Raw genomic sequence first — 27,015 nt, 5'->3', positions numbered from 1 at the left:
CAAGAAAAATGTCCCTCTTAGGAATATAACCTCAACATCACCAGACTTCACCAGTTTGGGGAGTACAAATAATATATAAATAATAATACATTTTTAAAACTTATTTCTAGGTATCAGCAGGGATGTGTCTTGTGCTTCTCTATCTTCATCCAGCCCTTTTTTGATGTCTGCTGCCCAGGGAGATGAACTTGGGGGCAGCATCCTGCCCCTGCCTCTCCTGGTGGTACCTCAATGAGAACAGGGTGACTGCCTTCTCTGAGAACCCCAGACATTCCCAAAGTGTAATATGGTCAAGGAGCTAAAACGACATGACTGTTCAGACTATAGTGCACCAGAAGCACACTCTGTCTGCAAGGAAATGACCCTCTCTCCAATTTTGCTTCTCACTTTGTCACTTGGACCACAAACAGCACCACTTGTGCCTCCCTATGAAAACCGCTTCTTCAGCTTCTGCCTATAGCTTTAATCCCACACTGTCCATGAGTGAGGATCAGGAAATTCTCTATCTGCAGGTCCCCTATTCCACAAAATTCTACCCCAATGCAAACCAATTTCTGCATGCTTCAGACTATCAGTTTCTCAGTGTGTCCTAACCATTCAGTCTCTGAAACCCAGTTTAGGCTCCGCGGGAAACCTCTCTACAACAATTACTGTACATTCTGATTTCTCATCCACTAGAGGTCTGCTTCCAAATAAAAAACAAGTATGAGACAGAATAAAATGTGTAATATAAATTTATTCTGTGACATTTTCCTCTTTGAAAATATTTTAAAACAGATTAAAATACCTCAATATTTAATGAAAAATAGCTAGAAGAATTTAGATACCTGTAATATACATGATTTGATCTTGAATATCCATTTTTTTCATTTCAAACATCATTTTTTAAAAAGTAACATAAAAATGATAAGGATTGCTGCATTCTTCATATATCCTGTGTCTCAAATTTTAATTCAACTGTCAGTTCTTTTCTCAATTATATATGTTAATGGTATTTGCTTCTGTTTCTGAGTGGGAAGAGTATCCACTTTCTGTTTCTTAACAGTGATATTTAGGTCTTCTTTCTCTGATTCTTCAAGAAAATGCTTCACACTGAGTTTGAATAGTAATCGAGGGTCTGGTCCAGAAAGTGGTGGGCAATTACAGATCTCTCTAATTTTGAGAGCCTATTAAGAAAGAATACAATACGAAATAAACATACGCAAATTTATTAAGATTATTCCAGTAATTCCTAACATGCTCTATGCAAAACAATAAAATATAAGAATACATTCTATATTTTTGGAATAAAAAAGTATCTTAATTACAACACATGAAAGAGAACCACAGATAAATTCATGGTAAATAGTTATATTTTCATGATTTGCTCACATCATAATATATCTGAAAAAACCAACTGTCTCTACAGCGACTGCTTGAAGTCCTGTTGGGGAGAAACAAGCCTCTTACAGGGTCTCTGTGGTTTCAGTCAAACTCAAATTGACCCTGAGAACAGCCATGCAGATTAGAAAAGATCTAAAAGACTAAAAAGACTAAGAGATTTTTCAAGAAAAAGAAAACAATATAGACGCCCGAAGACGCTGGGAGAAGAGAGACGTAACAGGGGCAGTCTGGGCTGGAATTGACGCTAATAACCTAGAGAAGGAAACACATCGAAATCAGGACAATTTCCACTCCAGGAAAAATAAAATGCTGCAGGAAAAGAGAAGTAATCACAGAACACTGAGTATAGTACGTGGCTCAGCTGTGACTCGTGTTCACTCAGTTTTTAAAACGCTGAATCTTGATTTAACCAAAATCACAACATAGCCATCCCGGGGAGGGGGCGGGCTGGATAAGTGTGTGCACGCACAGGGTGCGACAGTGACAGGGGAGAGCTTAATTCTCATCTTCTACAGGGGAAGATAAATAATGCCTAAAACTGAGAAGTTAGGAAGTAGCAATATAAGCACGATATACAGATATGGCGGGAAATACCAAAAGATCATATAAGAGAGTTGAAAACGTCACTCTTGAAGTTGAGGGCAGGGTAGGGAGACTGTTGCTTTAAGTAACTTGCCTTAGAGAACTACGTGATTCTTTAAATTGGGTACATGGATGACTTTTAAGACACAAAAACTAAAATAGTAATTTTTTAAGGAAAGAAATCTTAATATCTCAGAGGTTTTGAAAGAAAGATACTTGGGTGGAAAAGCTAGTTTAGTTTTTACCACTTCTGACTTTCTGACACTGATGCGCGTCCAGGGAAGTCAGGAAAGCCGGGAAGGGGACGATGGGTGTTGGGGGAGGGGTAAAATTCTAGGAAGACGGCCAGGCAGGCTCCCAATGATAAAATAACCACTTGCGGTGGGGGGTGGGGGACGACCTGAAGGACAGGAGGGAGGAGGCCACATAGGTACCTAGAAGAGAACTCCAAGCAGCAGCAGCAGCAGCAGCAGCGAGCTCAAGGACCTGAGATGGGAGCGTGCTGGTGTTCTGCTGCAACGAGGAGCTGGGTCAGGTGGAGCAGGGCTGGGTCGGGGGCAGGAACAGACTTTGTCGGATCTCATAGGTCATGGTAAGGATTTTAGGTTTTACTCCGAGTGGGCCTGCCCCTGATAGTCCTGGGGTCCATGTGAAGAACACAAACGGAGGCTTAAATATCTAAAAGCTTTAAGTTAAACTAATACTTCTCTACATACAATAGTTCTATTTTCTTACTTTGAGGAATATACTTTCAAAGCGACCCTGAAGGCCAGGTACAAAACTGGAATTCTGGAATTTCAGAATGTGTAAGTTTGCAGGGGGCCTACTCCAGCTCCTGCAAATGGCCTGTGGTTCCCTCCCTTCTCCTCCCATCCCTGGCTTACCTGGTACTGTGAGGGGCTTGTGTGCATGCATCCAAGGGACAAGGTCCATGCAGGCCCTGGAAGCAGGCCCAAAAGTGTTTGCGTGAGGAATTCCATTATCTCAAATACCCAGAGTGGCATGTGGTGAGGGCACGGGTTCTTAGATGGGAATATTCCCTGAAGTCCCACAGCGAACAGGGACATGCAGCCAGAGGCAAGCCAGAAAAGGGTCTTCTAAACGGAAGAAAGCAGGGCAGGACTGGGTGTAGGAGCACTTCTGACTCTAACTGAGGCTCTGAGTTACCAAAATAAAGGGGGAAAAGCCTTAAAGTGAAATTCTTTGGTGACAGGGGCCTTGTCTGAATTTTCTTTGTAGTATCTCACAATCCAACAGATGTAAGATGTATCTTATATCTACTGAGTGTTAAATAAAAGTTCATTAAAGTAAACTGAACTGATAAAACAAGAAAACGTTTCCCAACTATAGCACTGAAGCAGAGTCCGACCCTCAGCTAAATGGTGACCCCACTGTTCAAACCAGGACGCTTTTGAGAGGGAAAGGAGATGCTATTAAGATTTATACTGAGACATGAGGCGTAAATGGAGACTGTGCTGGCAAACTGGGACCCACAGTCTACTCTCGCTGTAGCCCCGTTACAGCCACGCTGGTGCTCTTTTCCACGGGAAAGCAGATCTGTCATGGCGGCTACACCACAGCTTGAGGCCTTCGCTGGGGTCTGTGAAGGGGGCACGTGTGGAGCTCAGCAGTGACAGCTGGCACAGCTGAGTCCCGCAATGGGAGACACCGAGCAGCAAGCAAGGGAGGAACAGCACGCCCTCGCCTACAGTCTCACATTCAGCAAAAGCTCTTCTCTTTCCCTGAAGTTCTTTTCTCAGTATTTTTACATTCAACTAATGTTTAGAACACCACACTGAGCAAGGTGCCACGTACACATTAGTCAGAACAGACAGTCGTGATCCTTGCTCTCATGCAATTGACTTTGCATTTCCCCGTTACTGGGCATTTCAATTGGTTCCATAGTTGTGTTTTGTTTTATTTGGCTTTGATAAATTACTCTGCTAGGAAAATCTTTGTTTTAAAAAAAAGATATATGTTTTTTAGTTTTATTTAGGTCATTATAGTTTATAACACTGTGAAATTTCAGTGGAACCTTATTATTTGTCAGTCACCACATATATGTGCCTCTTGACCCCTTATGCCCACCCCCCTACTCCCTTCCCCTCTGGTAAGCACTAATCTGTTCTCTTTGTCTGTGTGTTAGTTTATCTCCTACATATGAGTGAAATCATATGGTGTTTGTCTTTCTCTGTCTGGCTTATTTTACTTAACATCATACCCTCAAGGTCCATCCTTGTTGTTGCAATTGGGGCGATTTTGTTTTTTTTTATGGCTGAGTAGGATTCCATTTTATATATATGCCACATAAAAAAATGTTACTTTTTAACCTCCATTTCGATTTACTTGAAGTACACCTTTCAAAATAGAACGATCTGGTGAAAGAGTAAGAACAGAGTGTAACTTCTATTATATAGGACCAGACTGCTTTCTGCTGGAAAGGCTTTACCAACTTATGACATCATCAGCACACAGGCATATCTGAGTTATTCATAATCAGTATAACATAAGACCTCATGATCTTATCTAGATAACCACATAATTCCAGCCTCAGAGTCCTTAGTAATCATCAGCTAAGTTATACAGACAAGAAAATTAAGTTCCAGAGAGGTTAAGTGATGGGCAGGGAACAAAAAACCGCTTTCCGGATGCTTACAGCAGCTTTATGCACCACTGGGAGCAACCGGGACGTCCTTCAGTAGGTGAGTGGATAATCTGTGTTGCATACAGACAATGGAATATTACTCGGTGCTAAGAAGAAATGAGCTATCCAGCCATGAAAAGACATGGAGGAACCTTAAATGCATATTTTTAAGTAAAAAAAGCCAATCTGAAAAGGCTGTCTAGTATATGATTTCAACTACACACATGACATTCTGGAAAAGGCACAACTATGGAGTCACTGAAAAGATCCATGGCCATCATGGGCTAGGGGGAAGAGAAGAATGAACAGGCAGAGCCTGGAGTTAGGGCCATGAAACTACTCTAGGTGATACTATAATGATGAATACACATCATTATACATTTCTCAAAACCCACAGAACCTGCAACACTAAGAGTGAACCCTAATATAAACCATGGACTTTGGGCCATGATGGGTCGATGTGGGTTCATCTATTCTAACAAATGTAAAACTCTGGTGCAGAATTTAGACAGTGGGAGAGACTGTCCACGTGGAGGTAAGAGGTATATGGGAAATCTCTGTACCTTCCACTCCATTTTGCTGTGAACCTAAAACTGCTTTTAAAAATAAAGTCTATTTTTAAAAAAAAAAAAAAAGCTGGCATGGAAGTAAAAAGGCTTAGAAGAAGAGGATTAGAACCTGCTTTTGTTGTTTTTATTTTTAATGCTTTGTACCACATTTTCGTAATAATGGTTTCTTGCACCACATTACATGCGTCTTGAGTAAATCTTTTACTGAATAAATGTACTTTGGAAATGTCTGAGCCATGTTTCTTTAATTGGTAGAAAAACTAAATATTCTTTTTTTTTTTTTTTTTTGAGGAAGATTAGCCCTGAGCCAAAATCCGCCACCAATCCTCCTCTTTTTGCTGAGGAAGGTTGGCCCTGAGCTAACATCTGTGCCCATCCTTCATGTTAGATGCCTGCCACAGCATGGCTTGATAAGGGGTGCACAGGTCCATGCCCAAGATCTGAACCAGCAAACCACGGGCTGCCGAAGCAGAGTACACAAACTCGACCACTATGGAAGCAGTCCAGCCCCAAAACTAAACATTCTTCATAAAGGTTTTGTGTGTGTGAACTGTTTCTCTCCTCCAACTATCTATCTATCAAGCAGAATCCTGTTACAGACCACATATATTTCTATCAAATCTTCATCTATTTTGCATAGTAAGATTTTACCACATATGTGGGTAAAATATTTTTTGTTTTTTTACTTTCCTTTCCACATTTATTTTATTACATTTCAGAGTGTCAACATCTTTTATTTTTATAAGTTCAAATCTATCCTTTAAAAGTAAGCAACATTTTCCCCTGAACAGCTAGAATATGCCTTTCCACCTCCTTTACTTTGTTTTCTGTATTTGACTTCATGCACTGCACATAATAGGTACTTGATAAATGCATGCTGAATTTTAAACAAACATTTATAGAACACAAGCAATGAATAAATCATTATGATAAATGTCGTAGGGAAAACACTCAAGAGTTTACAGACAGAGACAGCAGGAATGTACTCTAAGAACAAGAATATACAGTTTTAAGAACCCCAAGGAGGATCTGGAGTTAAATATGGAATGAGCCAGCCTACAGACTCCAACTGGGAGTGAAAGGAACTAACATTTATTGTTCACTTTCTATGTGCCTTGCACTGTGCCAGGTGTTTCACAGATGTCACCTAAATTGGTGTTGTCATATGAACCACTTTGGAAATCTTGGGCCTGGTGTAGAATATTTGCCATTAAAATGTCTTACAAGCGAGGAAGGTAAGGGGGCAGGACCTTACCCACACAAACACGCACATAAAACACCCAGGTGACATTGCTCTTCTGATTTTACAAATGAAGAATACTGAAGGTTAGATCAGGTAACTTCTTCAAAGTTAGGTGGATGGGTCAGAACTAACGCAAACTCCTAAGGCTGCTGCTACTTGTACACTACTTCCTATAGGCATCCTTTTCCCATTATCAATTATTAATTTGATACATGCTAATATCTATGAGGGAAGGTAACTGCTATTCAATTGCATTGCCCAATTTTTCTATTTTTAACCCAATATTATATTACTTATCTTTCCTATTATTACCCATCATGCAATCACTTAACAAAGATTCTCTAAGCATCTCAGAAACTGTCACAGGCACTAGGAACACAGCAGTGAACAGAGGCCTTATGTTCTAGAGGACGAGACAGACAGTAAACAGGTAAACAGGACAATTTCACTTGAGTACGTGAGGAAACTAAGCAGTGAACCGTGTCAGAGAAGGGCTGCAGGGAAGAGAGGCTTTTTGAGATTAGGCGATCAGGAAAATCCTCCCCAGCAAGACGGTGCTGGTGTAAGGAACTGAGGAGGGAACGTTCCAGGCAGAGAGATCAGCAAGCAGAGGAGCTGTAAGGAGGAAACAAGCTCCAGGTGAAACAGCTGGAATCAAGAAAACCCTGGGGAGAGCGACACATGAGAAAGATGGGGAAGCAGCTAGCGGCCAAATTATATGATTTAAAAACCAAGTAAAGAGTTTGGATTTTTATCCTAAATTAGATGAGAAGCCACTAAAAGGTTTAAATCAGGGAAGTGACATTAAAAAGATCATTCTGGCTACTGTCTTGAAAATAGGTTATTAGATACAGTAAAGTCACAGGATACAAAATCAACATGCAAAAATCAGCTGCATTTCTATACACTAACCATGAAGTAGGAGAAGGAGAAATTGCGAATACAATCCCATTTACAATTGCAACAAAAAGAATAAAATACCTGGGAATAAACTTAACTGAAGAGGTGAAAGACCTGTACACTGAAAACTATAAAGCATTGTTGAAAGAAACTGAAGAAGACACAAAGAAATGGAAAGATATCCTGTGCTCTTGGATTGGAAGAATCAACATCATTAAAACGTCCATACTCCCTAAAGCAATCTACAGATTCAACGCAGTCCCTATAAACTTCCAACAAGTTTTCACAGAAATAGAACAAAGAATCCTAAAATTTATATGGAACAACAAAAGACCCTGAATAGCCAAAGGATTCCTGAGAAAAAGGAACAAAGCTGGAGCTATCACGCTCCCTGATTTCAAAATATAATACAAAGCTATAGTAACCAAAACAGCATGGTACTGGCACAAAACCAGATACATAGATCAATGGAACAGAATTGAGAGTCCAGAAATAAACCCACACACTTATGGACAGCTAATATTCCACAAGGGAGCCAAGAACATACAATAGAGAAAGGAAAGTCTCTTCAATAAAGAGCAGCCACATGCAAAAGAATGAAAGTAGACCATTATCTTATACCATACACAAAAATCAACTCAAAATGGATTAAAGACCTGAAACTTCTAGATGAAAACAGAGGCAGTACACTCTTCGACATGGGTCTTAGCAGCATATTTTCAAGTACCGTGTCTGACTGAGCAAGAGAAACAAAAGAAAAAATAAACAAATGGGACTACATCAAACAAAAACCTTCTGCACAGGAAAGGAAACCATCAACAAAACAAAAACACAACCTAACAACTGGGAGAAGATTTTGCAAACCATATATCAGATAAGGGATCAATATCCAAAATATATAAAGAACTCCTATATCTCAACAACAAAAAAACTAAGAACCCAATTAAAAAATGAGCAAAAGATCTGAACAGACATTTCTCCAAAGAAGATACAGATGGCCAACAGGACATGAAAGGACACTGAACATCATTAACTATCAGGGAAATGCAAATCAAAACTACAATGAGTTGGGCTGGCCCAGTGGCATAGCGGTTAAGTTCATGTGCTCCGCTTTGACAGCCCAGAGTTCGCCAGTTGAGATCCCGGGTTTGGGGTCCCACATATAAAGCAGAGGAAGATGGGCACAGATGTTAGCTCAGGGCCAATCCTCCTCAGCAAAAAGAGGAGGATTGGCAGCAGATGTTACCTCACGGCTAATCTTCCTAAAAAAAAAAAACAACACTACAATGAGATATCACCTCGCTCTTGTCCAAATGGCTGTAATTAACAAGACAGGAAATAAGTGTTGGAGAGGATGTGGAGAGAAGAGAACTCTCACTCACTGCTGGTGTGAGTGCAAACTGATACAGCCACTATGGAAAACAGTATGGAGAGTCCTCAGAACATTAAGAATAGAACTACCATACGATCCAGCTATTCCACTGCTGGGTATCTATCCAAAGAACATGAAAACATGAATATTTAAAGATAAATGCACCCCTATGTTCATCACAGCATTATTCATAATCGCCAAGACTTGGAAGCAACCTAGGTGACTGTCAAAAAAAAAATGGGGAGCCGGCCGCATGGCTGAGCAGTTAAGTTCACGCACTCTGCCTTGGTAGCCCAGGGTTTCACCAGTTCAGATCCTGGGCACAGACCTAGCTCATCAAGCCACGCTAAGGCAGCATCCCACATAGCAGAACCAGAAGTACCTATAACTAGAATATACAACTATGTACTGGGGAGCTTTGGGGAGAAGAAGGAAAAAAAAAGAAAAAGATTGGCAACAGATGTTAGCTTAGGGCCATGTGGTATATATACACAATGGAATACTCCTCAGCCATAAGAAATGATGAAATCTGGCCATTTGTGATAACATGTATGTTGGACCTTGAGGGTATTATGCTAAGCGAAATAAGTAAGAGAGAAAAAGTCAAATACCATATGATATCACTCATAAGTAGAAGATAAAAACAACAACAAACACATAGCAACAGAGATTGGATTGGTGGTTACCAGAGGGGAGCGGGGAAGGAAGGCAAAAGGGGTACTTGGGCACATGTGTGTGGTAATGATTGTAATTAGTCTTTGGGTGGTGAACATGATGTAATCTACACAGAAATTGAAATATAAGGATGTACACCTGAAATTTATACAATGTTACTGCAATAAAATTTTTTTTTAAAAAAGAAAGAAAATAGGTTGCTGGGAATTGAGGTGAAAAATGGAACAGGAAGATTAAGATAGGAGGTGACTGCAGTTAATCTACAGGAGAGATGGTAGTGACTTTTACTAGCGTAGTAGCAGTGTTGATGGAGAAGGGAACAGATTCCTAATGCCTGTGAAGGCAGTCAACAAGATTTTCTCCCTGGTAGGATACAGAGGGGAAGGAAGGAGAGGAATCAAAGAGGAGTCCTAAATTTCCTCCTCTGTGTTAACAGCTTTCGTTTATTATGCTACCCAAGAATCTGAGGCTAATTTACTTGCTCATAGTAAATAACTATTGTCAAGTAGCATTGTACTGTTTGTGGTTAATAACCCCAATTCATAAACTCTTTTAAAGGCGTTGTTCTTATCAAATTGTCAAAGCAAAATCATTTATGCTCAGAAAATGAATCAATTAACAACGTCTCTTTCTATATTTTGAATCTACAATTAATTACTCACTAAATAACTGTTCTTTGAACTTCTGAAAAAATTCTCCAAAGTAAAATGCCCATCAGGGTTACATGCCCTTTTGTTTGCTGATTTGTTACCATTCTTTGGGTTTCTAACAGTTGTTTTTATTTATTTAATTACACCTTACCTCTTTCCTTAAAAATTAATTTGAGAAGGTTCATTCCAGTTACTATTTCTACTTCTAGCTGCACCCGCTTGAGCAGCTCTCACACACACACACCCTCAGCACGCACACACTTTCACTACTTCTGATCTTGACCTGGGCCATTAATTAACGCCATCAACTAAAAATGATGTTCTCCCAAATATTTGGGTTTTCCTGTATGCTACTGTAGCTCTTCTTCTGATCCTACTCACATTTTATTCCTTGCCTAACTAACTGATCCAATGATTTTCACTTTGGCTAAATTTCCCAAAGAATCAACTGTTGTAATTTTGCTTATTTCTGCTTAATTTGCTTAATTATATTTCCCCTCTCGGGGGCACATTATATTTCTCTATTTCTTTTCTCTTTTTCTTTCTTACTAATATATTTAAATTGATAAAATATTCTTTACATACAGGTTTGACAGCAACCCATGAAATTATAACTGCATCATTACAAAATTTATTGATGTTAAGGCAGCTTTTGGGGCCGGCCCCGTGGCCGAGTGGTTAAGTTCGCATGCTCTGCTTCAACAGGTCCGGGGTTTCGCTGGTTCGGATTCTGGGTGCAGACATGGCACCGCTCATCAGCCCATGTTGAGGCAGCGTGCCACATGCCACAACTAGAAGGACCTACAACTAAAATGTACAACTATGTCCTGGGGGATTTGGGGAGAAAAAGCAGAAAAAAAAAGAAAAAAGATTGGCAACAGTTGTTAGCTCAGCTGCCAATCTTTAAAAAAAAAAAAGGCAGCTTTTATTGTTTATGGACTTCTCTCTTGCCTTACATATACACAATTTTATTTTAATTTTTATGTGGCCACCCATCTTTTAATGTTTGTTATATTAATTTTAATGTACTGTGTTCTCACAATTTGAACCATAACATTTTTATATTAAGTATACATGTTATTGTCCAAATTACATAACCAATATTTTTATGAAAGATTTATGTGCATTTGAAAATATACATCTTTTTCCTGGCATTTAGTTTCTCATGTCAGTTAAATCTCATTTTTCATACTATTCGACCCAATTCTTTGTTAATGCCGTTGTCAGTTCCTTACTTGATCTGTGGTTTTCTAGGAATAGCAGGGTACAAGCTGTCGTCATAATCATAGACAAACTAAACTCTACTTTATCTAACTCTGGCTGGTCAGTGGACTGTGAAAGGAGTGCTGTTGCTACTGAGGACTTGGCTGGCACCCTGTTTCATGTGTGTCACTTCCAGAGGGATCTTCCCTTTGGCTAGATGCCACACCAAAGTGTATTCCATTGTTTTTTCAATTTGTTTTGTTTTGTTTCTTTCCCCCTAAACTTACGCTTCTCCAAAGTCTGAAAAGTAAGATTCAAATTCATTCTCACTCTTACATGTCTTTAAATTTTCTCTTTATACGTTGGCACCTTGTAAGAGCCTATCTTTACAAAAGATTAAACACTTGACAAATTTAAATATCCAGGCATCCTCATTTCAGGGCTTCTCACGCATGATGCCCTGGGATTCTTCTAAAAACTCAATTTGAGAAATGTTATCTAAATCAATGATATAGAATCCACAGGCACAGAAATGAAGACATGAATGAATGCACTGGTCTATACCACTGTTCTATGCCGCTTGGATGTCCTTGTGTCGTTTCAATATTCCTCCGTTTGTTAGACATGTTTTAGCTTTGGGTGTGCTTTAACTTGGTTGTGCTATGTTCCTCTCTCTCAAGCATCAATGAGTCTTTGCTCTGGGGCATCGGTTCTGCCCTCTACAGCCTCTACCTCATCTTTTACAGCTTCTCTGCTATATTCACAAGTCTAGCAATTTTCTGAAACGGATGTATCTTGCATTTGTAGAGTCATTCTTTCTCCTTCCGTCACTCTCAGCGCGGTTACATCAGCCTCCTCACGCCAGCATCAGGCGGTGCTGCCACTGCAGCTCTCATCACCTAGGCCGTCCTCTCCAACAGAACTGAGACTTGGTTTCACTGTTGATATTTTTCCACTCTTTGAAGCTTATAAAATGAGCATTCTAGAGGCTTTTTTTTTGTTATTGTTGTTGGATTTAGTTTAGGTGAGGGTCCTTGTGGCATTGTTAATTAAGGATACGCAGACACTAAATAAGTCTTTTAAATACAATTACCTAGGATCATCTTTCCTTTCTTTTCAACTCTTATGCACTCATCATCATTCCAATTTTTTAAAAAATCTCTCTTACCTACCTCTTAAATCTACCCTTGAACATAAGAAAAATGTGGCTGCAACATCTTTTATTCCATTAGAGTTGATTTGACTGGTCCAATCCTTTCTTCATCATTCTATATAGATTATTCCTGAAGACACACATTCAGGAACCTTCTGAGACAGAGGAGGATGACAGTTCCTCAATCAAAAAAACTTCTCAGAGGGACCGGCCCTGTGACCTAGTGGTTAAGCTTGACGTGCTCCACTCTGGCAGCCCAGGTTCAGTTCCTGGGCACAAATCTACACCACTCGTCAGCAGCCATGCTGTGGTGGTGACCCACATACAAAATAGAGGAAGATTGGCACAGATGCCAGCTCAAGGCAAATCTTCCTCAGCAAAAAACAAAACAAAACAAAACAAAAAAACCACACAAACTTCTCAGATTGCTAAAGAACTGGATATTTCACAGTGCTAAATCATCACCCCATGATCACTTGCTGGCCATAAACGGGAAAACCACATTTCCAAAGGAGGGGTTAGGCCATCAGCATCCAAACCCCCTAGCTGAACGTGGCATCACTAAATTTGGAGCAGCTGGGTTAAGAGAATCCTGATGTGAAGCAATATGAAGCACAGCTGCACCATCTCTAAAATATTCTCGCCAAAATTTAACTTCCATTTACAAGTCTATAGAGAAACAGGTTAGATGATACCACAAAGAAGCAATCAGATAAATCTAGAATGTGGGACTGGATTTATTCAACAAGTCAATGACATGATTAAAAAAACAAAAAGAAGGGAGGGGCACTCTTCCAAAGTCAAAGAGACTGAAGGGGCACAGCAACCAAACCTAACGAATGCATCTTAACTCATTGTGATGTCAACAAACCGACTGTAGAACCATACTTAGAGACAGAGAAATCTGAATATGGACAGGACATTAACTTTATTAAGGAATTATTATTAATAGTTCCAGGTATGATAATGTATGATTATGGAAGAAAATAATGATACTGCTTTCCAAAATGCATATTGAAGTAACTAGGGGGGAAAACCCTCATGTCTGGGATTTGCATTAAAATACTGGGGAAAAAAATGAGAGACGGGACAGATGAAGCCAGTGTACAAAAAGGCTGATACTATGGAATGTGAGAGAGAGGGGTTCACTAAATTATTCAATTTATTCTCTACCTTTACACATATTTCTAAACATTTATAATAAAGAATAAAACTAAAAAAAGTAAAAAAAAATCTTTCTCCTCCCTAAACTCCTTTCTCCTCAGTCACTTGCATTTCTGTGACTTCATTCTTGATTTTACGTCTATATCTTTAGTTCTAAATGGCTCATGTGAGGTTTAAATGTTTCCCCTGAAAAATGAAACCAGTCCCTCTACACCGCCTCTATTTCCAGCTCTTTCCCTTAATTTCTGAAGGCAAGCATATACTTTTCAAAAGGCATAGGATTTTAGCATCAATAACCTCAAGCCAAAACTCACTAGAAACTGACAGAACAGAAATCAATGAGGCTAGTAGATTACCACTTTAAGGTCAGAAAGGAAACACGACAAGGATAACGCCTATGTGGCTACTTAACAAAACAAAAACTTCTGTTTATATATTAATCTGACAGGATGATTTGATTTGGTATCTTTACTTGAAAGGCAAATGGATGACAATAGAAAATAAAAACAGAGAAAACTGCAAAAGATTTTGAAATGGGAAAAAAAATCATGGGGTACCCTGTCAAGTACATCCTTCAGTGTTCTCTCTGCCTTTCACGGCCTTAGAGCTATTTTACAACTCTCCAAGTCACACAAAACTGAAATAATGCAAATGATGCTTGTCCGTGGAATGAAAATGAACGCTGTCTGGTGGGACAGAATTGATCATTGCCTTATGAACAAATCAGTTTTGCATCTATTTGTAAAGTCATTTCAGCATTCCTGATTGCCTATGTACCTACGGTTCTTGAATTCTCCTTGAGCTAGTTATAACAGATTACTGGCTCCCTCACTAATAGTAAGTTAAATAAAATCTCAGATATGGTTCATTTTATATTTGGATAAGTCATAATTTTACCTTTTAAAAAATTTTTTCCTCTAACTCATTTCATTTCCTTTCCTAAACTGCAATGGAAACTATAGTCTGACTAAATTTTGAAGTAGTCTAAAATAAAGTATAAGTAACTAAAAATAAAAAGTTAAAATTAAACCCACCTTGACATAGATCACTTGTCCTCTGGAATGGTAAAATAGTAAGAAAAAGTTTTCAAATAAAATTTTATAATCAACCACTCCTCACATATGAACGATGTATTCAGACCTGGCCACATTTATCTGCAGTAACAACTACCGTATTTATGAAACAACTGCTGGTACACGTCAGGATTCTTTTCGGCACCACAGATCAAGTAAAACAGCAATTACTAACTCATAGAAAACAGTCTATACTGGCATACGTCATCTTATTGCGCTTCACAGATGCTGTGTTTTTACAAATTGAAGGTTTGTGGCAACCCTGCATCAGCTAAGTCTACTGGCCCCATTTTTCCAACGGCATTTGCTCACTTTGTCTCTGTATCACATTTTGGTGATTCTCACAATATTTCACACTTTTTCATTATTACTGTATTGTATTCGTTATGGTGATCTGTCATCAGTCATCTCTGATGTTTCTATTGTAATTGTTTTGGGTGCCACAAACCACACCCATCTAAGATGGTGAACTCAATTGATAAATGTTGTGTGTTCTGACTGTTTCACCAACCAGCCATTCCCCTGTCTCTCTCCCTCTCCTTAGGCCTCCCTATTCCCTGAGACACAACAATATTGAAATCAGACCAGTTAATAACCATACAATGGCCTCTAGGTGTTCAAGTGATAGGAAGAGTCACACGTCTCTCACTTTATCAAAAGCTAGAAATAATTAAGCTCAGTGAGGAAGCCATGTTGGAAGCCAAGACAGACCAAAAGCTAGGCTTCTTGTGCCAAATAATTGTCCAAGTTGTGAATGTAAAGGAAAAATCCTTGAAGGAAATTAAAAGTGCTGCTCCAGTGAACACACGAATGATAAGAAATTGAAACACCTTATTGTGGGATATGGAGAAAGTTTTAGAGGTCTGGATAGAAGATCAAATCAGCCACAACATTTCTTAAGCCAAAGCCTAATCCAGAGCAAGGCTCTAACTCTCTTCAATTCTATGAAGGCTTAGAGAGATGAGGAAGCTGCAGAAGAAAAGCGTGAAGGCAGCAGAGGTTGGTTCGTGAGGTTTAAGGAAAAGAAGCCAGCCACATAACATAAAAGTGCAAGGTGAAGCAGCAAGTGCTGATGTGGAAGCCGCAGCATGTTATCTAGAAGATCTAGCTAAGATCGTTAATGAAGGGGCTACACTAAACAACAGATTTTCAGTATAGACAAAACAGCCTTCTATTGGAAGAAGATGCCATCTAACTAGAGAGAAGTCAATACCTGGCGTCAAAGGCTGACTCTCCTTTTAGGGGCTAACGTAGCTGGTGACTTAAAGTGGAAACCTATGCTCATTTACCATTCTGAATATCCTAGGGCCCTTAAGAATGATGCTAAATGTACTCTGCCTGTTCTGTATAATGGAACAACAAAGCCTGGATGACAACACAACTGTTTACAACATGGTTTACTAAATATTTCAAACCCACTGAGACCTACTGTTGAGAAAAAAAGATTCCTTTCAAAATATTACTGCTCACTGACAATGCTCCTGGTTGCCCAAGAGCTCTGATGGAGATGTACAATGAGATGAATGTTGTTTTCATGCCTGCTAACACAACATACATTCTACAGCCCATGGATCAAGGAGTCATTTCAACTCTCAAGTCTTTTTATTTAAGAAACACATTTTTTAAGGCTATAGCTGCAGAGATAGCGATTGCTCTGATGGATCTGTGACAAGGAAATTGAAAACCTTCTGGAAAGGAGTCACCATTCTAGATGCCGTTAAGAACATTCGTGATTCATGGGAAGAAGGCAACATATCAACAGTAACAGGAGTTTGGAAGAAGTTGAGTCCAACCCTCATGGACGACTTTGAAGGTTCAAGACTTCAGTGGAGGAAGTAACTGCAGCTGTGGTGGAAATAGCACAAGGACTAGACTCAGAAGTGGAGCCTGAAGGTGTGACTGAATTGCTGCAACCTCATGATCAAACATTAGTAGTTGAGGAGCTGCTTCTTATAAATAAGCAAAGAAAGTGGCTTCTTGAGATGGAATCTACTCCTGGTGAAGATGCTGTGAAGACTGTTGAAATGACAACACAGGATTTAGAATATTTCATAAACTTAGTTGATAAAGCAGTGGCAGGGTTTGAGACAACTGACGCCAATTTTGAAAGAAGTTCTGCTGTGGGTAAAATGCTATCAAACAGCATCGCATGGTACAGAGAAATTGCTAGTGAAAGGAAGAGTCAATCGATGCGGCAAACTTCGTTGTTGTCTTATTTTAAGAAATTGCCACAGCCACCCCAGCCTTCAGCAACCCCCACCCTGATCAGTCAGCAGCCATCAACATGGAGGCAGGACCCTCCAGCAGCAAAAGGATTATGAGTTGTTAAAAGCTCAGATGGTGGTTAGCATTTTTTTAGCAATAAAGTATGTTTTAACTAGGGTATATATACATTGCTTTTTGTAGCATAATGCTATTACACTCTTAATAGACTACAGCACAGTGTAAACATAACTTTGATATGCACTGGGGAACCAAAAAATTCATGTGACTCGCTTTATTGCGGTATTTGTTTTATTACGGTCTCCTGGAACCAAACCAAACAATATCTCTGAGGTATGCCTGTAATAATTAAGTTTACAAAAAGAAAAAAAATTAATGCCAGAGAAGTTTCATGATTAGATTAAAAGCTTCCTTTGAAAACAGAAACCAAAACATATTAAGAGAAAAAAAATCACCTCCATTTTTTAATGTTTTTCTGAAAATATCTTTACTTTTCTCCCCTTTTGCCCAAAAGCAATTTTTCTAATAGCCCATTCATTTCAGCCTCAAGTAGATACACATCACATACACCATAATATTTTTTTAAGGTTTTAGACAATGTTACTGTCAGGCTTCCTAGCTTTATATGATTCAGAGGCCAATTCAATTACTGTGGCTGCTATGATGTCTGCCTTTTCCTCAATATTCTCCACGTCAGACAAAATGAAATTCTGTAAGGTGAACAGTGTATGTTTGTGTACATTGGCCAACAACGACATTTCACTTCAATGTTAAACACTCTCATATTTTCTACTCATGAGACGAATAATATTAATAATTTATGCATTTACTTTGTCCAGCTATAAATGCATAAGAATGATTTGCACATGAATTCAAATGCCCAGCTTCCTGAAAGTTTAAAGAATTCTAAATAAAATGGGATTTAAATGAATGCATTTATAGCCTGTCACTGAGTGATTCTGGTATTTAAAGACTGAATGCAGTAAATTTGAACAGCAAGATTTCAAAAACAGTTTACAAATAAAGCTGACATTAAACGTCCCAAGACCATTAGAGAATCCTGTTTAAAATTCTACTATCATAGCCACGAGTAGCTAATAAGTCCAAATGAAATGTTCTCCTATATACCCTGCTGTTCTCCATCCCCTTCACCCCTCAAGGAAAGGACGGCAGACAGTTGGTAAGAGAAGTAGAAAATAACAAAATTCAGTCTAAATGCTTTCAGTTGTAAAACAAATCTTTCAAGTAAATTTCTATGCTGGGTTGTATCAGATGACTTCCCTTATTCATATCTATTCATATTTTATAAAAATCCTTACAGAAAGAAGGTTAAATAAGGTATCTCTTTCAAGGACAACTTATGGCATATATAAATTTAAAGTCTACACAGTATAACTATAATTTTAAAACTGTCATACTATTAAACATCAACAGGTTGATATAACATCTGTTCTTCAATTTTGCACCCAAGTTGTTATGGTAACCAAAATATGTGGATATGTGTTTCCTAAATTTAACTGATTATTTCAAGTAAATAAAATTCTAACATATCATCTTACTAACTACAAATAATATTATTACTACAACCCTATATTTATCTTTTGTAAATGCTAGTGGATCATAGGATTATATTTAACTAGGCATTTACACATGCTTTATCTCAGAATTCACATTAAAGAAAACAGCGAGGGTATATATTTTTTGAATTTGGGATCGTTTTCTTGATTTAAAAACAAAAGAAAACCAAAAAGAACTAGTCTATTTTCTGAACAATACGCTATACTAAATTACTCCAAAATTATCTGATTGTATTGCTTTGTAGGAGCTGTAGATCACATCCTTCTCCAACATAAGTCAGATCCTGTTACTCCTCTTGTACTCTGCTCAAAACCCTGCACTGGCCTCTCAGCATCCTCCCAGGGGCTACCAGGCCCACACCCTCCACCTCCCCTTGCTCACCCCATTCCAGCCACAGTGGTTTCCCTGCTCCTCCTCAGATACACCAAGCTCAGTCCTGCCTCAGGGCCTCATGCTCCCTATTCCCTCTGCCAGGAAGGCTCTTCCCCCACAGGGCTCACTCTTCCACTTATTTCAAGTGTTTGTTCAAATACCATCTTCTCACTAAAACCTCCTCTCACCAACCCCATACCAAATAGCTATTTCAGCACCTCTCCCACTGCTGCCCACACATGACCTACCTGCAATGCACTGAACTGTGGCCCCTCAAGTTAGTATGTTGAAGCCCTAACTCCCAGTGTGACAGCATTTGGAGACGGGCCTTCAGGAGGTAATTAGGGTTAGATGAGGTCATGAGGGTTGGACCCTCATGCTAGAATTAACTAACGTCCTCATAAAAAGAGGAAGAGACACCAGCACACTCACTTTCTCCAGCATGCAAGGACACAGCGAGAAAGCGGCCATCTGCAAGCCAGGAGGAGAGAGCTCACCAGAAACCGAATTGGCCGGAACTTTAATATTGGACTTCTAACTGTGGAATACTGGACTGCAGAACTGTGAAGAAATGAATTTGTGCTGCTTAAGTTACCCAGGCTTACAATATTTTGTTATGGCGGCCCAAACTGACTAGGGCACTGTTCCCCCTTCTTAATTTTCCTAATTTTATTACTGACTAATATACAATATAGTGGTGATTTATTCTATACCCTACTAGTTTACTCTGTTTATTGTCTGTCTCCCTTTATTGCAGAATCAGCATCATAAGGGCAGGGGTTTTTTTTGTCTATTTTGTTCACAGCACCTACAACACCGACAATATGCATGTAACAGGTGATCAATAAATATTTGTTGAACATGTAGAGTATAAATTTAAAACACCTTAAATGTTGATATGCTATGGTAAGAAATAATACATTTCTGTGATAATATGCAAGAAATTTAATAAGAAATAAAAATATACAATCTTCAGGGGCCAGCCCAGTGGCATAGCTGTTAAGTTCGCACACTCCACTTCAGGGGCCCAGGATTCGCTGGTTTGGATCCTGGGTGCAGACCTACACACCACTTATCAAGCCATGCTGTGGCAGGTGTCCCACATATAAAATAGAGGAAGATGGGCACAGATGTCAGCTCAGGGTGAATCTTCCTCAGCAAAAAAAATTAATAAAATCAAAACCACCAAGATTTGTGTTCTGATAGAACCAAAGAATCTTACTTTCCTGATTTTCTTGATATTTTCTCTTATGAATCTGACCTACTACAGGCTCTGTCTTCCTCCTGCAAATTAAATGTGGATACCGCTTAATATCCTATTAACTCTGTCCAGGAATCTTTTTCTCTGCTTCCTTCCTAAGTGAACTCATCCAGTCTCACTGCTTCAACTGTCACCTGTTTGGTGACTCTGAGACCCTCTCTCTGGCCTAGACTCCTCTGTGCTCCGGTGCTGGCCTCCCGGCCACCTTTGAGACGTCCGTGACTTCAAGCGTACTGTCACGAATGTCAAAGGACAGGAGTTTCAGGTAGAATACAACATGGTACTCACGGAAGTAGAAAAGAATCCTAAACAAAATCTAACCAAAAAGATGTAGTCTTTAGTAGTGTACAGACTCACAGAATTTTATACACTGTCTGAGGAGTCGCTTTCCTTCATTACAGAAATTAGACCTACGGTAGCAGGGAATTCCCATCTCTGAATTACGACTATGTATTCTAATTAACAATATACTCTTGCACAATCAGTTTCACTTCAACCACGGATTATTCCCAATATTCTAGTACAGTTTTATTACTTTCAAATTGAATTTAATCGCTTGGGGGAAAATATGAGAAATTATATGAGGTTTTCAAATTAACTTTCTGAACTAGGATAGTTTATTTTCAGAAGAAAAATATCTTCCAATCTTTTTCTTCATCATTGGCTCCCAAATAACATATTTGTTTCTCCAATCATTTTTCTTCATACTCATTAATCAATTCATTATTATTTTAAAGACTTCTCTAAAGATCCTTAGTTACCTGATGATAAAATGACAACTCGGAATTTAGGACAGGCTTCAGATGAAAGTTGGCTGGAAAGTTAAGCAAACCATGTATTTTTAGAATTTCACTGAGCAAAAATAAAAAGAAAGTAAATTCTACGAGAAAATCATGTGATTCTTACAGCTTTAGAGATGGGCTGAGCCTCCCAGAGTAGTGTAAGTTTCTCAGGTCTTGTCAGCGTCTCCAGGACAAGCAGTTCTTAATGAAACACACTGTCCCAGTTCTCTGTTGTCCTTTTAAGATGAATTTACTAAAGATTATATCAAGCATATTTCACTGTTGTTTCCTTCTCAAATATTTTTCTTCAAATTAGGAGTATAAATGAAATATATTTAGGACAGGTCTTCAGAACCCATATCTGGCTGTCCCCAGCACTCATGAAAGGCACAAAGTATGCCCAAACTCTCAACAAAGGCTGTTATCATTCCCTTCAAAATATATCCAAAATCTGACCACTTCTATCCCTCTCTTCTGCCTCCATAATCTCTCACCAGCATTATTGAAGAGCCTCCTAAATAGTCTCCCTGACTCCACCTGTGCCCCACTAGCCCACTTCCCACACAGGTGGCCCAGTGACCTCCATAAAACCCAAGCCAGATCAAGCCACTCCTGCTCAAAACCTTCTACTAGCTTGCTGTATCACTTGAAACAAAAGTCAAGTCCTTATAATGGTTAAGAAGACCCTTCATGGTCTGGTCCCCCTACGCCTCAACTGTTATCCCCCTCCCTTACTCTGTTCAGCCTCAGTGTCTTCCTTGCTATTCCTTGAACACACCAAAGATGCTCTCACTTCACGTCCTGTGCACTTGTTGCTTCCTCAGCCTAAAAGTCCCTCCAGACAGCCACGGGACTTGCTCCCTACTTCTTTCCAGATTTTGTTCAGTGAGGCCTTCCTTGACAAACAAACAGACTAATACATCTTCTCTGCTGCCCAGCCCTTTCTACTACCCTTAACCTCCTTTATTTTTCTTCAACATGCTTATCACTGTTTGACATACGGTATGTATGTTTGTTTATTATTTGCATTACCTAACTAAAATGTTAGCTCCAAGAAAGCAGAGGCTGTTTTGTTCCTTGCTCATTCCCCAGCAACAGAACAAAGAATGGTAGATTATCAATGAATTTCAATAAATATTGATCACATGAATGAATGAATGAATGAATCTTGCGGTAGTTTCTTACCCCAAACCAGATGCAGGCTATTCTTCCTTCAAATTGCATACTATTATATTCCTGCTTTTCTTATGATAAATCATATTCCTTGTTGTATTAAGAATCATTTTGTACTTATCTTAACATCCTGCAAATATCAAGAACCATGTCTTATTTCTCTTTGCATCCCCTGGATCTAGCATCATGTCTTTCTTACAATAGGTATTCAATATTTGTTAACCTGAATCTGAAGTCACACTGAAAGATACTTTTATAATATACCTGAATCTATTGTGCTCTCCTTTAGCAAATAGCCCAATACCAATTCTTAAATTGCTAAATAATATTCTATTTTTATAACCAACCAGCAAATTTAACGCCAGTGAGACAGAAGGTGGTGCGTAGCCTGGTTTGGAGATGTCTGACATCCATTTTGTACTGATATGGAAAACACAGAAAACATTTTGAATGACGTTAACAAATCAAAAGATTTTCGGAAGATAAAGAAAATTCCTTGAGAGAAAGCTGCTTCAGCTTGATCCATTAATGAATGCTACAAAAGAGAACCATGCAACACATGCTTTACTCCATCTCTATAAAGAAATAAACAACCAGAAAGCAAACTAACGTGAAGGGCTTTTTTTTCTAAGAAAACAAATTGCAGCATCACTATTGGAATTAACACCCACTTGACCCCAAATTTTGGCACAACTCATTAACTGGCATTTTTAATGATCAGCTGAAATCACCAAGAAGAGACTAAATTATGATCAATATATTGAAAAAATATGCCCCGAGTTTTAGACTTCCACCAAATCAGTTTAAATTAAAAGGTTTGATACTGACAAGGTTAAACTTTCACCATAAAGACACAGCAATTTATTCCCCAAGACTTGTGGACAAGCAGGATTTTACTTTTCAGTCAAATTCTTTGAAAACTGACAATCTATAATTACTGTAATCAAAAGAGTTGACAGGCTAGAACTCTCTTTTTCTAAGCACAAGAAGTAACAGTGTTAAAAATAAATGATAGGGGCTGGCCCAGTGGCGTAGTGGTTAAGTTCAGCATGCTCTGCTTTGGCAGCCCAGGTTCGCAGGTTTGGATCCTGAGTGTGGACCTACACCACTCGTCAGTCATGGTGTGGCAGGGACCCACGTACAAGATAGAGGAGGGTTGGTAACAGATGTCAGCTCAGGGCGAATCTTCCTCAGGAAAAAAATAATAATAATAAATGATAGGGTAAAAATAATGTTTTGCCTTATAAAGTGTTAGCTCACCTGAGGTATGAGTCTATCCAAGCGCTCAGCTCGATGACCATGAGAAGGGTGTGTGGACAACCACTGTGGTAACCTGGGTTGACCATGGAGCCGATCTGCAAATTCCATTTGCTGCCAGAACACTGAACTGGCTCTGACATCCACACAAGCCTGAAACCAAAATTAACAACAGCATAAAATAAGCTTAGTTATGAGGACATTTTAAAAATTTTACCCTTATGTCATTACATGTTTTAAAAATATTTTCTATCATCATTTTAATAAAATTAGAATGGGCTCATCACTTTTTAAAAAAAACAACTCAAACAACATAGTATAGAACCCACAAAGAGAATGCCCACCCTCCCTCCCTGCCCCTCCCCCTCAACGACATTCACAATAATCCCACTCCCACAGATGACCCACTATTTTCAGTGAGATGAATATTAAGAACATGTATTAAGGGCAAAAATCTTCCACACAAATTAAAGCTTTCTATGTTTTCATAAAAATAAGATTTAAAAATTTATTCTGCTATTAAACTATACTAAAGAAATCTTATTCTTAATCCATACCACTATAATAATTAGAAGACTTCAAATAAACATACTTATATTTTTAATGTGTACATCAATTTATCTACTTTTCCACACTGTGCTGAAAAATACATTTAAGTCATTCAAGACATCTTATGAAAGTATTAGTCTTTAAAAAAAATAGGATACATAGGCCTTGTGTACACGTGTTTACAATTCCATTATACACTCATTCACATATACTTATCCATGCAGAGAACATTTATGGAAGGCCATTTAAGAAACTGTTAATAGTAGCTGCCCTAAGAGCATAACTGGGGTGTTCCATGTTGGAGAAGGAGCACGACTTTTACTTCTGAATTGTAATTAAAGCATATTATTTTTATAACAAAAATTATTTCTAAACCCTACGTAAGGTGATTTAGTAAATATTATCATAAGCCCATTCAAATTATTCACATTGCTTAACTTACTTTTTCTATAAAAAGTGATTGGAAAAAAAGTGATTATTTTATTTCCCAACTAATTTACTTTAGATTAAAACTATTAAGAAAAAAATTACACTGTATTGACTAAAATGTGCTATCAAAAAGCCTTAATGTGCTATCAGCCTTAAAATAGTGAGATGTTGGGGCCGATGCGGTGGTGCAATGGTTAAGTTCGCGAGCTCCAATTCGGTGGCCCAGGGTTCGCCAGTCAGGAACCCGGGCACGGACCTATGCACTGCTTATCAAGCCATGCTGTGGCAGGCGTCCCACATGTAAAGTAGAGGAAGATGGGTACAGATGTTAGCTCAGGGCCAATCTTCCTCAAAAAAAAAAAAAAAAACCCAGTGAGATGCAACACACAAAAGGCAAACACAGAATGTCACATGCTGATATAGTTAGTGAACATGCATGCCACGTAATTCTTAACAAATATCATTAAAATTTTCAAATGCAGGGAAAATGAAAAGAAGAAAAAATTAGAAATTCAAGCAAATTTTATTCAATGTTTAAAGCAATACAATTCTTTTTTACTGTGGTAAAATACACACAACATAAAATTTACCACCTTAACCATTTTTAAGTGCACAGTTCAGCCGTATTAAATACATTCACATTATTGTGCAGGCATAACCACCATCCATCCCCATACCTCTTTTCATCTTGTAAAACTGAAACTCTGTACCTATTAAACACTAACTCCCCGTTCTCCCCTCCTCCTAACCCATGGCAACCACCACTACAATTTCTTTTTTTTTTTTTAAAGATTGGCACCTGAGCTAACAACTGTTGCCAATCTTCTTTTTTTTTCCCGATTCTTTTTTTCTCCCCATATTCCCCCAGTACATAGTTGTATATTTTAGCTGCTGGGTCCTTCCAGCTGTGGCATGTGGGACGCCACCTCAACATGGCCTAACGAGTGGTGCCACGTCCGCGCCCAGGATCCGAACCCTGGGCTGCCGAAGCAGAGCGTGCGAACTTAACCACTTGGCCACGGGGCCAGGCCCCAACACCATTATAATTTCTGTCTTTATGATTCTGACTACTATAAGTACTTCACATACGTGGAATCATACAGTATTTGTCTTTTTGCAACTGGCTTATTTTACTCAGCATAACGTCCTCAAGGTTCATCCATATTATAGCATATTGCAGAATGTCCTTCCTTTGTAAGACTGATGATATTTCATTACATGTATCTACCACATTTTACCTATCCATTTATTGGTCTTGGGTTGCTTCCACATTTTAGTTATTGTGAATACTGCCCTTATAAACATGGGTGTACAGATTTATTTTTAAGACCCTACTTTCAATTGTTTTGGGACTATACTCAGAAGTGGAGTTGCTGAATCATCTGCTAATCCTATTTTTAATTTTCTGAGGAACTGCCGTGCTATTTTCCACAGTGGCCTACTATTTTACATTCCCACCAACAATGCACAAGAGTTCCAATTTCTTCATATCCTCACCGACACTTATTATTTTCTGTTATTTTGGTAGTAGCCATCCTAATGGGAGTGAGGTGGTATCTCACTGTAGTTTTGACTTGCATTATCTAATGACTAGTGATGTCGAACATCTTTTTATGGGTTCATTGGTCATTCGTATATCTTCTTTGGAAGAATGTCTATTTAAGTTCTTTGCCCATCTTGGAATCAGGTTATTTTGTTGCTGTGGAGTTTTAGAAGTTCTCTATACATTCTAGATATTAATCCATTATCAGATATATGATTTGCAAATATTTTCTCCCATTTCATGGGTTGTCTTTTTACTCTGTGGATGGTGCCTTGTGAGGCAAAAAAATTTTTAATTTTCATGAAGTCTAATTTGTTTATTTTTTCTTCTGTTACCTGTGCCTTTCGTATCATATCCAAGACATTATTACCAGATCAATGTTGTGAAGCTTTTGCTTTATGTTTTTTTCTAAGAGTCTTATTGTTTTAGCTCTTACACTTAGGTCCCTGACCCATTTTGAATTAATTTTTCCATATGGTTTTATATAAGGGTCCAACTTCATTCTTTTGCATGTGGTTATCCAGTTTTCCCAGCACCATTTGTTTAAAGAATGGTCTTTACCCATTTTCCACCCTTGTCAAAAAGTCATTTGACCATATATGTGAAGGTTTATTTCTGGGGTCTGTATTCTATTTCATTGGTCTATATATCTTTCATGCCAACACCACACTATTTTGATTACTGTAGCTTTATGCTAAGTTTTGAAATCAGGAAGTATGAATCTTCTAGTTTCGTTGTTGTTTTTCAAGATTGTTTTGGCTATTTGGGTCCCTTAAGATTGCAAATGAATTTTAGGATGGCTTTTCTATTTCTACAAAAAAAAAGTCATTAGGATTTTAATAGGGACTGCATTGAATCTGCAGATTGCTTTGGGTAGTATTGACACTTTAACACTTTAAATTTTCCAATCCATGAACACAGGGTATCTTTCCATTTATTTACATCTTCTTCAATTTGTTTCAGCAATGTTTTGTAGTTTCCATTGGATAAAACTGTCACATCCCTGGTTAAGTTAATTTCTAAGTCTTTTATTCTTACTGATGCTACTGATGGAATTGTTTTGGTAATTTCCTTTTCAGATTGTTCACTGTTTGTGTGTAGAAATGCAACTGATTTTTGCATGTTGACTTAGTATCCCGCTACTGTGTTGAATTCATTTATTAGTTCAAACAGCTTTTTTGTGGAATCTTTAGTTTTCTACATATAAGATCATATCATCTACAAACAGAGACAATTT

General features: G+C 38.5%; 1 protein-coding gene across 8 annotated transcripts in view; it reads right to left on the bottom strand.

The window, feature by feature from the left end:
• OMA1 (OMA1 zinc metallopeptidase) overlaps positions 1-27,015 on the bottom strand; it is a 113,963-nt gene that overhangs the window by 28,062 nt on the left and 58,886 nt on the right. For 4 of the 8 annotated variants that reach the window (XR_011537315.1, XR_011537316.1, XR_011537317.1 and 1 more), the window contains one exon: positions 23,261-23,410. Coding sequence is in view for 4 of the 8 variants with exons in the window: in XM_070609434.1 (XP_070465535.1) it covers positions 954-1,166; positions 23,261-23,410 (363 nt within the window). In the remaining 4 variants the exon portion in view is untranslated. Of the gene's footprint in view, positions 1-716; positions 1,167-2,849; positions 2,906-23,260; positions 23,411-27,015 lie in introns of those variants that run through there. The other 4 variants (XM_070609434.1, XM_070609431.1, XM_070609433.1 and 1 more) reach the window with 3 other exon arrangements.

The sequence above is a fragment of the Equus przewalskii genome, chromosome 2 (genome assembly GCF_037783145.1).
Source record: "Equus przewalskii isolate Varuska chromosome 2, EquPr2, whole genome shotgun sequence".
Lineage (NCBI taxonomy): Eukaryota > Metazoa > Chordata > Mammalia > Perissodactyla > Equidae > Equus > Equus przewalskii.
The sequence above is the reverse complement of the archived record's forward strand: the minus strand, read 5'-3'. Positions and strand labels throughout refer to the sequence as shown.